This window comes from Grammomys surdaster, unplaced genomic scaffold (assembly GCF_004785775.1).
Source record: "Grammomys surdaster isolate TR1022 unplaced genomic scaffold, NIH_TR_1.0 363, whole genome shotgun sequence".
Classification (NCBI taxonomy): Eukaryota; Metazoa; Chordata; class Mammalia; order Rodentia; family Muridae; genus Grammomys; species Grammomys surdaster.
The window spans coordinates 8,601,886-8,617,411 of NW_021604782.1; the positions used below are offsets into that span (position 1 = coordinate 8,601,886).

The 15,526-nt window shown below is 36.0% G+C and overlaps 1 protein-coding gene across 3 annotated transcripts in view; it reads right to left on the reverse strand.

Moving 5' to 3' along the window:
• Positions 1–9,152: 9,152 nt before the first annotated feature.
• Ecpas (Ecm29 proteasome adaptor and scaffold) overlaps positions 9,153–15,526 on the reverse strand; it is a 119,410-nt gene continuing 113,036 nt past the window's right edge. For all 3 annotated transcript variants that reach the window (XM_028779863.1, XM_028779861.1, XM_028779862.1), the window contains 2 exons: positions 13,685–13,756; positions 9,153–12,227 (listed from right to left, as the gene is read on the reverse strand). In XM_028779863.1, the coding sequence (XP_028635696.1) occupies positions 12,088–12,227; positions 13,685–13,756 (212 nt within the window). In that variant the 3' untranslated portion in view covers positions 9,153–12,087. The remainder of the gene's footprint in view (positions 12,228–13,684; positions 13,757–15,526) is intronic.

Sequence of the window (15,526 nt, forward strand, 5' to 3'; positions counted from 1 at the left end):
GGCTTATTTCTGGGTCTTTAATTCAATTTCATTGATTAATGTGTTTATTTCTGTACCAATACTATACAGGTTTTATCATTACTACTCTGTAGTAAAGCTTGAGGTCAGGGATGGTGACTCCCTCAGAAGTCCTTTTATTGTTCAGGATTCTTTTGGCTATTCTTGGTTTTTTCATTTTTTCATATGAAGTTGAGAATTGATCTTTCAATGTCTATGAAAAATCGTGTTGGAATTTTGATGAGAGTTGCACTGAGTTTGTAGACTGCTTTTGGTAAGACAGTCATTTTCACTATGTTAATTCTACCTATTCATGAGCATGGGGGGATCATTTCATCTTCTGATGCACTCAACTTCTCTCTTCAGGGAGATGAAGTTCTTGTCATACGGATCTTTCACTTGCTTGGTTAGAATTACACCAAGATATTTTCATGGCTATTGTAAAGGGTGTTGTTTCCTTAATTTCTTTCTCAACCTATTTATCATTTGTATAAAGGAGGGCTACTGATTTTATTAATTTTGTCTTTGTTTTGCTATAATTATCTTCAATCTTTTTTTTTAAGCCTTGTCATTATCCCCCTCCAGGTTTGCCCTCCTACAGTTCCTCACCCCATTCCTCCACCCCATCTCCAAGAGGATGTCCCCACTCCTCCCACCCCACCCCACTAAACCTCCCTACTCTTCCTGGGGCATCAAGTCTCTCAAGGGTTAGGTGCTTCTTCTCTCACTGAGGCCAGACCAGGCAGTCCTCTGCTGTATACGTGTTGGGAACCTCATACCAGCTAGTGTCTGCTGCCTGGTTGGTGGCTCAGTATCTGAGAAATCTCAGGGGTCCAGGTTAGTTGAGACTGCTGGTCTTCCTATGGGGTCACCCCCCTCCTCAGCTTCTCCCAGTCTTTCCCTCATTCAACCACAGGGGTCCCCAACTTTAGTCCATTGGTTGGGTGTAAGTATCTGCATCTGTTTTAGTCAGCTGCTTATTGGGCTTCTCAGAGGACAGTCATGCTAGGCTCCTGTCTATAAGCACATCATAGCATCAAAAATAGTATCAGGCCTTGGAGTCTCCCCTTGAGATGGATCCCAATTTGGGCTGGTCACTGGACCTCCTTTCCCTCAATCTCTTCTCCATTTTTGTCACTGCAGTTCTTTTAGACAGGAACAATTCTGGGTCAGAGTTTTTGACTGTGGGATGGCAACCCCATCCCTCCACTTGATGCCCCATCTCTCTCCTGGAGGTGGACTCTACAAGTTTCCTCTCCCCAGTGTTGGACATTCATCTAAGGACCTTCTCTTGGAGTCCTGAGAGTCTTTCACCTCCCAGGTCTCTGGTACATTCTAGAGAGTCCCCCTCCTCTCACCTCCTGAGATTGCATATTTCTATTCATTCTGCTGGCCCTCAGAGCTTCTTTCCTATTCCTCCTCCCCAATACCTGATCATGTTTCCCCCCTTTCCCCTCCCCCTCCCCTACCCAGATACCTCCCTCTCTCTGCTCCCCATGGTTGCTTTCTTCTCCCTCCCAAGTGGGATTGAAGTATCCTCACTTGAGCCCTTTGGCTTGTTAACCTTCTTGAATTCTGTGGATTGTATCCTGGGTATTCTGTACTTTTTGGCTAATATCCACTTATTAGTAAGCACATACCATGTATGTCCTTTGGAGTGTGAGTTCCCTCACTCAGAATGATTTTCTAGTTTCAATTTGCCTGCGAAACTCATGATGTTCTCATTCTTAATAGCTGAATAGTAGTACAGTGTGTAAATGAACCACAATTTCTGTATCCATTCTTCCACTGTGATGCATCTGGATTGTTTCCAGCTTCTGGCTATCACAAATAAGACCGGTATGAACATAGTGGAACACATGCCCCTGTGGCATGGTGGGGCACCTTTTAACTATATGCCCAGGAGTGGTATAGCTGAGTCTTCAAGTAGATCTATTTCCAATTTTCTGAGTAACTGTCAGACTGATTTCCAGAGTGGTTGTACCAGTTTGCAATCCCACCAGCAGTGGAAGAGTGTTCCTCTTTCTCCACATTCTTGCCAACATCTGCTGTCACCTGAGTTTTTGAGTTTGTATAAAGGAGGGCTACTGATTTCTTTAATTTTATTTTTGTTTTGTTTTAATTATCTTTAATCTTTTTTTTTAAGTCTTGTCATTATTCCCCTTCAGGTCTGCCCTTCTATAGTTCCTCAACCCTTAGCTACTTGACCTTAGCTATTCTGATTGATGTAAGGTGAAATCACAGGGTGGTTTTGATTTGTATTTTTCTGATGATTGAGGATGTTGAACGTTTCTTTAAGGGCTTCTCTGCCATTCAACATTTCTTGGTTGAGAATTCTCTGTTTAGCTCTGTAGTCCATTTTTTTTATTGTGTTATTTGGTTTTTTTTGAGTCTAACTTCTTGAGTTCTTCATATATTTTGAATATTAGCCCTCTATTGGATGTGGGGTTAGTGAAGATCTTTTCCCAATCTTTAGATTGCCATTTTGTCCTATTGACAGTGTTTTTGCCTTACAGAAACTTTTCAGTTTCAATGAGGTCTCATTTATCAATTGTTGATCGTAGAGCCTGGGCCATTGGAGCTGTGTTTAGGAAATTTCCCTCAACTCCCTGGGCCAATGAGTTTGAGACTCTTTCCCACTTGCTCTTCTATTAGATTCAGTATAGCTGGCTTTATGTTGAGGTCCTTGATCCACTTAGACTTGAGTTTTATGCAAGGTGACGAATATGAATCTATTTTCATTTTTTCTACATCTAGTAGAAAAAAATTTTTTCTACATCTAGTAGAATTTTTTTTCTACTTCTAGTTAGACCAGCACCATTTATTGAAGGTGCTTTCTTTTTTTCCACTGTATATTTTTGGCTTGTCAAAGATTAAGTGTCCATAGGTATGTAGGTTTATTTCTGTGTCTTTGATTCTGTTCCATTGATCAACCTGTCTGTCTCTGTACTAATACCATGCAGTTTTTACCATTACTGCTCTCTAGTAAAGCTTCAGGTCAGGGATGGTGATTCCCCCAGAAGATCTTTTATTGTTCAGTATTATTTTGGCTATCCTGGGTTTTTTTCATTTTTTCATATGAAGTTGAGAATTGCTCTTTCCATGTCTGTGCAGAATTGTGTTGAAATTTTGATGGGGATTTCACTGAATCTGTAGATTGCCTTTGGTAGGATGGCCATTTTTACTATGTAAATCCTACCAATCCATGAGCAGGAAAGATCTTTCCATCTCCTGAGGTTTTGATTTCTTTCTTCAGAGACTTGAAGATCTTTCACTTGTTTGGTTAGAGTTACAGTGAGATATTTTATATTATTTGTGACTACTGTGAAGGGTGTTGTTTCCCTTGAAATGCTCTCCTAGAGGAGTCAAAGTGTTGATAAAGACAGGAGAAAGAAAGATAAGGAAAGCGACCGTGAACAGGATAAAAGAAAGAAATAACAGAAAAGGGAAGAAAAAGATTTTAAATTCAGTAGTCAGGATGATCGGTTAAAAAGGAAGTGAGAAAGTGAGAGAACTTTCTGTAGGAGTAGTTCTATATCTGTTAAATTCATAAGACATGACTCTAGACAGGATTGTAAGAAAAATGCTACCAAAGATAGTAACAACCATTCAGATTCTGATTCTAGCAGAAGGAATCTCCCAGAAGTAGCAAAGAAAGGAAGGCTAAGACACCTAAACATAGTTGGTCAAAATTCACGGAGAAATCTTAAAGAAAATCTAGTAAGATGGCAAGCCTCAAACACAAGTGTAAGTCCTGATCAAGGTAGTATACTTTTTAAAGTATTTTGATTGATTTTTTAAAAGTTTTTTTTTAATTTATCCAAAGTTGAAAATGCCCCTCCTCTCTTATAAACTCAGTTTGGTACTTGTTAAGTATTTTAAAATAATGTCAGAAATCCTGTATAAAAGCATTTATTTATATTGCAGATTTTAAGTATAAATACATTTTTGTTTTTAAATTTTGTCTTCCCCCCCTTTCTTTTTCCAAATCAACACCCCTTCACGTCGTAATCGCTGAAGAATGACGTAGCAAAAATGCCATGATGCCATTTTTTAAAAATTCCATGAGTTTAAGGACTTGTCTTATTATAGAGTCACATTGTGGCCATGTAACTGAAACCACATTTTTAAAAATTGTGTAAATAGGTGTCTTTTTCCAAATGCTGCTCCAAGTTACTTAATAGGATTTCTTTGTATTACATTTTTTCAAGAAATCGTACTTAATAAGACTACAAATGTGCCATTCTCTTTCAGCTGTAATGTTCTCAAAATTATTCTTGAGTGTACTGTGATGTCAATAAAGCTGTTTAGTTCATTTTTGTTAAAAAAGGAAAAAGAAATGCTTTCTTAAAGATTAGTGGTCATATTTCTCCTATCAGAGGGCAATATGGCAGTAAGAATTTTATGACCATTGACAATGAGATAATAGTTTTTACAGAAAATTAGAAATCAACTAAAAAAAACCTTTTTGGATTTGGTTATAAACCATAGTAAATTTAGATATATGGCTAGTAGATATTAAGTTGTTAATATGAGATCTGTCACATTTTTTATGTAAGCACTTAGTGATTTGAGCTTTTCTCTAAGAACTGCCTCTGTTACGTTTCATAGACTTTGGTATGCTGTGTTTTCATTTTCATTCAATTCTAAAAAGCTTATTATTATTATTATTTCTGTCTTGACCTAATTTTCATTCAGTAGTGAGTTGTTCAGCTCCCATGACTCTGTGTTTCGATTGCTGACATCCAGCTTTAATTCATGGGGGTCAGATAGGAATCAGGATGTTGTTTCAAATTTCTGGTATTTGTTGAGATTTGTTTTCAAATATATGATCAATTTTGGAGAAAGTTCTATGGATTTCTGAGAAGAGAATGAATTCTTTATTTTCAGGTGCAATGTCCTGTAGATGTTAGACTCACAAGATGTATTATATAATTTAACTCTAGAGTTTCTTATTTCATTTTTGTTTGGATGACTTGTCAGTTTTTGAGAGTGGAGAATCAAACTCACTCATTATCACTGTTTAGGCCTGATGTATCCTTTTGGATATAACTGTGTTTCTTTTATGAAATTGGGCAGCAGTGTGTTAGATGCATAAATGTTTAGAACCATATTCTCTTGATGAAATTTTTAAATGAGTATGTAGTATCTTTGTCTAGGTCTTTTGATTAGTTTTGGCTTGAAGTCTATTTCGTTATACTAAAATCATTTGGCCTTGCTTCTTGGCTGTTTGCTTGGGGTTACAAGCACACATGCAGCTGTGTCTGGCTGTATATTGAGGGTCCAAACTCAGATCTCCACACTTGCTCAGCAACCACTTTACCCACTGAGCCATCTCACCAGCAATTTATATTCTAAGTTACTTACTAGGTATGTAATTCTAGAATATCTTCTCCCTGTGAGTTGTCTTTTTATTTTTTGACAGTGTGCTATAAAACAAATACGAAAGTTTTCATTTATAAAGTTCTTTTTATAGTTTAGTTTGTCACTTGAGTTTCTGGTATCTAAGACTTTTTTTTGCCTGACTCAAGATCATAATAGTTTGTACCTACATTTTCTTCTAAGAATTGTAATTTTAGTTTCTTTTTTTTTCTAAGATTTATTTATGTATATGGGTACTTTGTCTGCATGTACATCTACACACCAGAAGAGGGCATCAGACAGATGTGAGCTTGCCATGTGGGTGCTGGGAATTGAACTCAGGACCTTTGGAAGAACAGTGAATTCTCTTAACCACTGAGCCATCTTTCCAGCATACATAGTTTTAGTTTTTACATTATTTATATCTAACACATTTTTGGATTTTTGTCTGGAAGGAAGAAGTCCAACTCCATACATTTGCAGGTAGACATCCAGTGCCAGTATGGTTTATTTTCTTTTATAAAGGCTACTTTCTCTGTTGAAAACTAACAGATTATAAATATGGATCACTATTCTATCTCCTTCATGCCAGTCCTTCCTTATGCCACAGACATTGAACTACTGTGGTTCTTCAGTACATTTTTAAAAATAATACATGTGAATAATCCAATTTTGTTGTTTTTCAAAGCATTTTATTTATTCTGGGTCTGGCAATCCATATGAATGTAAGGACTAGTCTATTTTCTGCAAAAAATCCATTTGAGATTTTGAGAGCAATTGTGTTGAACCTGGAAGTGAAGAATTAACAATATTAAGTCTTCTAATTATGAACATAGACTATCAGTTAATTAGCTATTCTATTGTTGTTTTTCAATGTTTTGAATTCTCAGTGTATAATTTTTACATTTGTTTCATCATCCATATCTAAGGTTTTTATTCTCGAGTAAAAAAAAAATTTCTTTTGCAAATAAAATTTTTCTTAGTTTCAGTTAGATTGCCCATTGACATTATATAGGAACAAACTGATTTTTACAAATCAATCTTGTATCCTCTGCCTTGCCAAATTGGTTTGTTAGCTCTAATATGCTTTCTTATGATTATTTAGAATGTTCGGTATACATACTGTCATCATCTGGAAATTTTCTTTCATTTTCTTCTCTAAGTTAGTTTCTTCTCATTTCACTTTCTTTACAAATTACCCCACCTAGAACTGCCAGTTCAATGTTGCATAAATTTAATAAGAGTAAATATCCTAATCCCATTCCTGATCTTAGTGGGAAACAGATTTTCATCACTATGAACCATGTAACCCCATGGTGTACAGTGATGTGGTATTATACTTCATGCTGAGTGTGCTACCAGGTTTATAAAGTTTCTTCTATTCCTAATGGTAAAAATTTCTCATGGAGTGCAGGATTTTACCAAACATTTCTTCTGCATCTAGTGGACATATCATGAAGTGTGTATCCTTTTTAAATTATGATGCATTATAATAATTATCTTTATGTTAAGTCAATCTTATATTCATGGATTTCATATGGTTATAATGACTAATCATTTTTACATGTTGCTTCACCTGGCTTCTACCATTTTGCTGGTAATTTTAATGAAATTTTAATCTGCTGTTTTTCATCTTACATTTTTCTCCAGTTTGTTTATCAGGGTGATTAATATTGGCCTCAAAATGAGTTGGGAAGTACTCCCTCTTATATTTTTTGGGAGGAAGTAGTTTTTAAGGTATTTGGTCAAATTCACCATCCAGGCATATAATTGGCCAAAAATTCAAGTATTATATTGAGGTAGAAGACTCATTATGTCATCCTTGATTTTAGAGACATTTACAGCATTTCTAATTTTGTATAATATTGGCTATAAGACTTTCATATATACAACCTTTATTATATTGAGGTACAGATCCTTGCATTCTTAGTTTCTTTGGGGCTTTTATCATGAAGAGATCTTGATTTCTGTCAAAGGCTTTTTCTTCATCTAGTGATGTGATTTTTATACTTAATCTATTGTGTTTATTGATTTGCCTTCAACATGTCACCTTTACTGATATGAAACCAATATGATATTGGTATATGATCTTAATTATGCTTTATAATTTGATTTGTATTAAGATTCTTTGCATCAGGGCAGAGGGCAGATACAAAGGGAGATGAGTGGGATTGGGGTGCATGATGTGAAACTCACAAAGAATCAATAAAAAGTTAAGATATTTTGTGTAGTTTATTAAGGAAACTGCCTATAGTTTTTGTTGTGTTCATTACATATAGAATACCAGATTTGTAGAATCAGTTAAGAAATACTTTTCAATTTTTATGGAATAATTTTGACTGTTGACACAATTCAATTGTGAATCCATCTAGTCCTGAACCATTCTTTGTTGAGAGACTCTTATTCTTCTTCAATGTCACTGATTGTTGTTGAACTTTTTTTTTTTAATCCTACAGTTCAATTTTGGTAGGTCATGTGTATCTAAATGTTTATTCATTTCCTCTAGATCTCCCAATTTTTCTGCTGGGATTACCTTCCCTAGCTATAAATCACCCTGTGGTAGGGAGGCTATGGAATCCTAGTAACCCACCACAACCATCTCATTTAACAGCAAACCACACATACAAAAGGCAAGTCTGAGGCTATTCAATGTTTGTCAAGGCCGCTGCAGTAAACAACAGGTAGCCACAGAAGGCAAGTTCAACCACCGCACCTTCCACATGCTCCCCAAAACTTAAAATCTGACCCTCTGCACATCTGCCTCTCACAGTGTGGCAGGGTATCCTTAGGTTCCTTGAGATACCTTTTCTCACATCTCCAAGGTTACTCAATCTAAAATAGGTTCCCTGTCAAGGTAAAGGTACCTGGCTATAAAGCAACCTGAGATGTACAGAACAACAGAATAGATTCCTCCTCTAATGTTAGCCTGCAGTGCAGGAGTCACTGTCACACTGTATTCGATGCTTTTGGAGACTATGGGCATCTTCTAGAGAGATGTCAATCTGCCATCAACAAAGCTGCTTGACTTACCTTCTAGTTGCAGCTACATGGTCTTCTCCCAGTCAAGAAAGCCAGGGTTAGGAGTTGTAAGCTGTTTATTTTCTTCATCACATTCCAATTTTCAATGCTTTTCATCTGTCTTTACCCTTAGTCATGTTCTTTCCTGAGAATATCCTAGTTTCTCCTTTATCATTGACTCTTCTTAATAGTCATCTAGAGAAAACATTTCATTAACCACCAATCCAAAATCCCTCAACATACCATTTTAAAGAAGCTGTTAATTATTTCTATAAACATCATTTGAAAGATTGGTTATTTCCATCTTTTGTAACATTCTTTCTCATCAATTTGAAACCAGTATGACAAGACTACTAAAGGCATTTACCAGCTCAGGCTGGTAAGCTTTCACTTGGGACTAAGCAACGTAACGCTTTAATCGTATCTTCTACACTGGAAGTCTGTTTGCCTGTACCTATGTATCCCTGTCAACAGTGATGTACATTCACCTTGATCAACACAACTGCCTGCCTGTTGTTTCCACTTGCTCATGGAAAGCCGGCTTTATCAGAAAATTGTATCATAAAATAATTTTCTTCCAAGATGTGGAAGCAACAGTTCATGATGACTTGGAACTCCCAGACACTTAAGCCAGCAAATGTTACTAATTAGACATAGCTGAGAATACGACAGGTAGTAAGGCTTCTTTCCTTCCTCAAGTATAACTAATCAATGTGTTAGCAATCAGATTACTTTCCTACAAAAACTAGTAAAAACTAAAAGCACTACTTCAAAACACCAGGTCATGCAGTTTTTATTTACCATTTAATATCTTTGGGGAGTGAGGTTTTCTTTCAAATAAGTCTATTTCATGCTTAGGTAGCTAAGTACATATTGCAGAGGATCTATGAAGTTGCATATAAAATACAAAAATCTGTTACATATACATCCATTTAATGACAGATTGCACAGTTAAGTAAGTGCCAATGTCAAAATAACTCCCTGAACTTAACAAGCAGCATGAATATACTGTGACAGCAGCAGGTAGAAATGTTCCACAAGGGCAGGCAGTGCTCACACAGCACAAATGCTGATAGGGCACCAACCAGTGAGGTCACATCTTTATTCTTTTTCTTACTGTAAATACATGAGTTTAAAAAAATGGAAGAACAAAGCAATGGAGATTTGGCAGCCCTCTTATTTAAGTGGACTGTATTATAGACAAAATCCTCTAGGAACTATAAGTAGGACACAAACACTCAATGAAACAGCTACTTTTGACCACCAAAACTAGACCATTTTCATGTTTAACCCAACTGCTACAATCCAGAAATCTTTTCATGTCTCAATAAAGATATAGTTACTGAACTAATGGCAGGAATAAGTAACAAGTCCTCCAAACTAGTTATTTGTGTGGCAAACAGAAATGAATATTTAGAGAAAAATCAAGTCATTCAAGATAGCTTTGGCAAGTAAAGACTGATGATATATGCATATACAAGTACTTTTACCACGTGTTCACCAGTATCAGCATTCCACAATTAAAGAGTCCTGATTATTAACCTTTTAAAATAAACATATATATGTATACCAAGCACAAACTATATTTGAAACAGAAACATGGCATTACTAGCTGTGAAAATGATTTGGCTGGTGAACATGAAGACATTATGTTATTAGAAATGTGCTCAGGAAAGTAAAAGAAGTGTAATGCAATAGCACTAAGGTTCAGGTGTCTTAGCACCATCTCAGCACCAAGGGAAATCCCCAATGTTAAATAACAAAAAACTTTAAAAGCCTAAGATTTGATGAGGTTTCAATATTTGCTACGGACCAAGTACATTATTCTTGCCCTTACCCTCTCATCTTCAATAACATACCTGACCTGCATTGCATTCTTGCCACGGAAGCAACTTGGATACTACAAATGAAAGTCAGGTAGGTCCTTAGTGCATTCAATGCTGATCCAAAAAGACATCACATCCTGAGAGGCCACAACTTTCTAAAGAACATTTGAAGCCATTTGTTTTTCTCTAAAGCAAAAGCCATTCTTAAATGCAATTCTACAACAGATTCTTTAAAATTCACGATGTTCTACAAACTCACTACTACAGTCCAGTATCAGCAAAGATGATACTGAGTGAACAATGAACATTTTAGTTAGAACGCCTTTTTCAATCAGAAACAGTCTCAAACACAGTAGAAGTTTAGGTATTATCAGTGGCAGTATTGTTCAAACTTAAATAGCAACCTAGTTTGTGAATCAAGAAATGAATTTAGTGAGTCTGAAGAACATTTACAACAGTAAGACAAAGATGAAAGTATATCAAACTTAGCAACTAAGTATTTCTTCCTGAAATACTTAGTAAAAAGTTTTACATTCACACATACATACACCAACACTCACACACACAGACACACACACACATTCTGAATCAGATGTTAAGTTATTTTTATTGTGAGTCACAGTTAAAAATTTTTGAAATACACTGGTCTGGAGACTACCAAACTAAACATGGAGTTTCGACCAAAAATATTGAACACGAAGATTCTAGGTGTTGATGTCATCAAGGAGATAGTACTGAATATATAAATCAATCTTGTGCTCCAAAACGACAAGCTAGAGTTTTTAGCTTACCATAAACACTTAAGTTAAACCAACTCTGTACCCTTCAGCAGGTACAGGAACAGCAGAAAGCAGGAGAAAGACCCTGACAACAACAGTTTACTTGAAGTGGTATCATGCTAATTTGAGAGAGGGCACTTAAAAAACAAAAATTCTCAGTTAACTAAAAGGCTTTCCATCTATCCTTCCAAGTCATAATGTATGTATGACAGGAATAGAAAATGTTAAGTTATTGTTACAGTTTTGAGATTTTTAAGTGGTCTAAATCAAGGCAATCTAATTTTTACTGCTGTTTTAGATTTTGGAAAAAATACATGATCACAAATACAGACAGACTTGCTCGAATCTTGTTCCAATCTACTTTCATCTTCCAGTAAAAGGACATCAATCAGAATTTTATGGAACTCAAATTATTCTCGACCTATAAACATGCTGAACAACCATTTCCTAAAAATGGACCACCTATGCACAGGAAGTATATAGCATATGACTTCCAAGAATCCAGTGATAAGAGTCAGTTTAGCTCTAGTACAGGAACTGTTATATGACACCCTAAATGTACCTCACTTTGGTAATTTCTAGGATGGGGCAAGGTAAACACTGGTTTGGTAACAGGTTGAGAAAATATCCAAGACAGGATATTAAGCTTTGGGCCTGTGGCCTTGGCTCCTGGCCTCAGAAAAGAAGTTTTGTCATCCCCAATCCTATTTCTTAGGAAGTACAAGAAGTAAGATTACAAATTGAGTGATTCACAGGATCCCTTTCTACAATGAGTTTAGCATGGATGTAGGTCTAAGATTTTAATCTCTCTTGCCCTGTATTTCATTTATAATAGTTTCAATTCTTTTAGCAATGATGGTTGCCAGACATATTTACAATTACCCTTCAAAAACCCAAGTCAATAGCTCACTTAACCCACATACTTAAAGACAAGTAAAATAAAGCTAATAAGGAGCAAAATTTAAGGCTTTTTTTTTTTTATTTCAGCCACGGAATGATGCATGCTACAGAGTCACCTTTACTTTCCCCAACTTGGTTTTTTAAAAAACACCACCATTTCCAATCCCGAAAGAACATGGCACTTGTTTGTTTCTTCCCCTTCTCGTTCATTCCAGACTTTCAAGTGTTTTCTTCAATACTGAGGCTTTCTCCTGCAGCTCTGGTCTGTTGTCTGTCTCCATAGTAGCTAAAGACTCAATCAAAAGTCCTCTGCATTCTGCTGTCAAACTTTCCCACTGTTTAGCTTCTGAATGGAAAAAAAAAACAGAAAGAAAATCATTAAAGAATAAAACAAAAATCTTTTCCCATATTCCTACTCCCCAAACAACCATACAGCAGCTCTATAATTAAGAACAGTATATAACAATCACAGGTTGGTCAGGTATCTCAAACCCAATTCCTGACAACAGCCTGAAAGCAGGTCGGGGAGATCCACCCTTTCCCTAGTATGGGTGAGAGATGGGGAGATGTCAGCACAGAGGGAAGAATGAAGTATCAAGGCACAGGGGCAAGATAGTCACTTTAGCCACAAAAGAACGCTACTTAGTAAGATACATGAAAAAAGTACCTTAAAAGGTTTTATAATTGTATAGTTTAACACGTTTATTACTCATTTCTTACAAGAAAGCCTTAGAGAACTATATAAATACTAGAAATTTTTAACTCTATTTATAATGCTCTGTTATTTTCTAGTGATGTGACTTCAAGCAATTAATACAGTTGTATCAGGGTTTCATGTAGTTCAAGCTGGCCGTGAACTCCTAATCTTCCTATCTCTACCTCTCAAGGCTGGGATTACAGGCCTGTACCACCATGTCCAGCTTCTTCAAGAAAGTTGTTTAACTTCGCTTTTGTCATCTAGTAAAAAAACATTAATATTTACCGGGAAAACTGAGAATTCAACCATATGGCTAAATGCCTATGTTTTTTATTTTAACAACGATAACAAAAAAATAGATCATATGATACCTAGCATCTCTGAGTCTAAAGGACCCGTTTTGTAAAAACCTATGATAGGTGCTGGTCACTAAGCAAAAAAGAGGGAAAAGTACAAACACCAAATTCACAAGGTTGTGATGAAAACTGTTTCATCTTCTTCACTATTAACTCATGGACTAGGAATAGGAAAAAGAGAAGGAAGTAAAAAGGCAGAAGTGGCAATGGGTCTCTTTGAAACCAGTGGCAGATACATAACACTGGGAAGAAAAAAAAGAAAGTGGTTTTTCTTCTACCATTGACACAACACAAAATTTACAAGGTTTCTTAAGGAAGAAAAAAGTGAAAGAAAAGAAATAGGATTAAAAACAAGCTGTTGTCAAATATGGTTAACTCAAATGAGTCTCTGATAAAATAAACTGACTCTCTTCTTGCTGTGTTCTATTATGTACATGCAAACAAGTCTTTATCACTGCCAACCACTTCTTATGATTAACTGAGAGTATGTCAGAGTTCATGACAGAAACAAACTTTATTACTTTGTGATAATATAACTTAATAATTCATTATAAATATATAAACATAAAGAACAAATTGAAATCTTTAAAATTTAATGATTTTACTTCTCTATAGTCTACTTGTATGTCCAGATGCATTAATATGTATTTTATACCATATGTGCAAAAACAGAGATAAAAAATTTCTGAAGTGTTTCACAGGATATATCTTAAATTTATGGTGCTCTAATCAAATTTATGAAGAACTCACCTTCAAGTTTTTTAAGCAGTAATTCTATCACAGATAAAGCTTCTGTTCTCACAGATGAGTAGGTTTTATTTTCTAAGAAGAAAAATATGCAATTCAAGAGTATGTTTTAAAAACAAAACTTCCAAGATTAAATTAATGTTACAGAAGGATAAAAAGTTTAAATTCTAATGGATGCATTTTTGAAGTAAACTCTATTGAATAACTATTATCGAATACTTAAATTATGCTATATGTCCACATATACTATTTTGAGGCACTGTGGATAACCAGCCATTAATCCTAAGTGGTAATATTTAAAAGACCCATCTTAGATGTGAGAGATTAAAAAGTATTATCCCAAATGCACAATCATCCTCATGTCACACCTAAGACAAGTCTTTGATCTGCATGATCCTCCTCATTTTATTGAAGAATATCATCTAGGGACACCTTGGAACCTAAAAGGACAATTTTTTTAGCTTTCTATTCTATATCCACAAAAGCAAGCTATTTCCAAAAATGACAAATAAAACAAGTTTTGTTGGTACACACTGTTTTACAAAAGGCATCGAATTTTTCAATCAACAGAAATTAATATGCATCTAAGTCCATGGCAGGGAAGAAGTATTGGAAAAACTGATAGTGACCCATCAAAAGGACAGGGGAATCAGCTTGAAAGCATGCTAATGCATAGCTAGGACATTAACCATAGCTAGGACACCTAAACAACAAACTAATTAATAAAAATAATCAGAGGCTGGAGAGATAGGTCAGCATATAATCCTTTTGCAGAGGCCAAGAGTTCAAGTCACAGCACTCACACTGGCAGCTCACAACTGTGTGTAACTTCAGTTCTAGGAGGACCTAACACCTCTGGTCTCTGTGGACATTAGTACTCATTTGTACATATACATAATTAAAAAAGAAATCCTAAAAATAATTAAGTATAAAGCATTGAGAGGTTAGGGGGTATGAATTAATACCAGTTAACAATGTATAAATAAAGAAAAAGAGAAAAGAATCTTGCTCAAAGTAAAATGCCAGCTACTAAATGGTTAATGTGGAGAAAGGGCAAAAGTTGCAAAATTCATCATCGAAAAGCAATTGGCTCATAGAAGAATCATCGATGCATGTAAAAATCTAAAGCAAAACCTTGGAAGAGAAGTACATTTACATGGCCTTATAATATACTTTTATGGACTGTTTAATAGATGCACTTTTGAAGAGGAGATGATTTGAATAATCTTAAAGCATGTGGTAGGGGTGGTTCTGATGCTAAGGTCCCATTCCCCAATTGGTTCTTGATCTGTCAGTAAAGAAGCCATGGGCCAATTGCTGGGTGGGAAGAATAGGCGGGGCTTCTGGTCCCCCCCACCCCCCGCCACCCCAGGCAAAGAGGTAGATGCAATGAGAAGAAAGAAAGAGTTCATCATGTTTCTGAGGGAGAAAAAGACCAACCTGCCACGTGAGACCTCGGATAGTGTGGCCACAGGCCACTCCTACAAGCAGGCAGCTGGGGATGTTTAGCTGAGATTAGACGTAACTAAGCAACTAAAGTTGAGGGCAGGTGGAGAGGTGAGGAGCTAAGAATATTGATAAGGGCTTGCTTTTCCAGGTGGGAGATAAGTACAGCCCAGCAATTGGGCCAAAAAGGTAAATTAAAATTGAACAACTGTGTGTGTCTGTGTTTTCTACTCATGGATTCAAGGGAATCTGGGTAGGAGCTGGTAATGCAGCCCATTCCTGGAATTAAGGAGGGGTAGCAAAGCTACATGCAATAGCATGTTTTGAAGCACTACCGATTAGACATAAGAAATAATAAGAATGATACTATAGAGAAAAACCATAGTACCTTGATTAGAT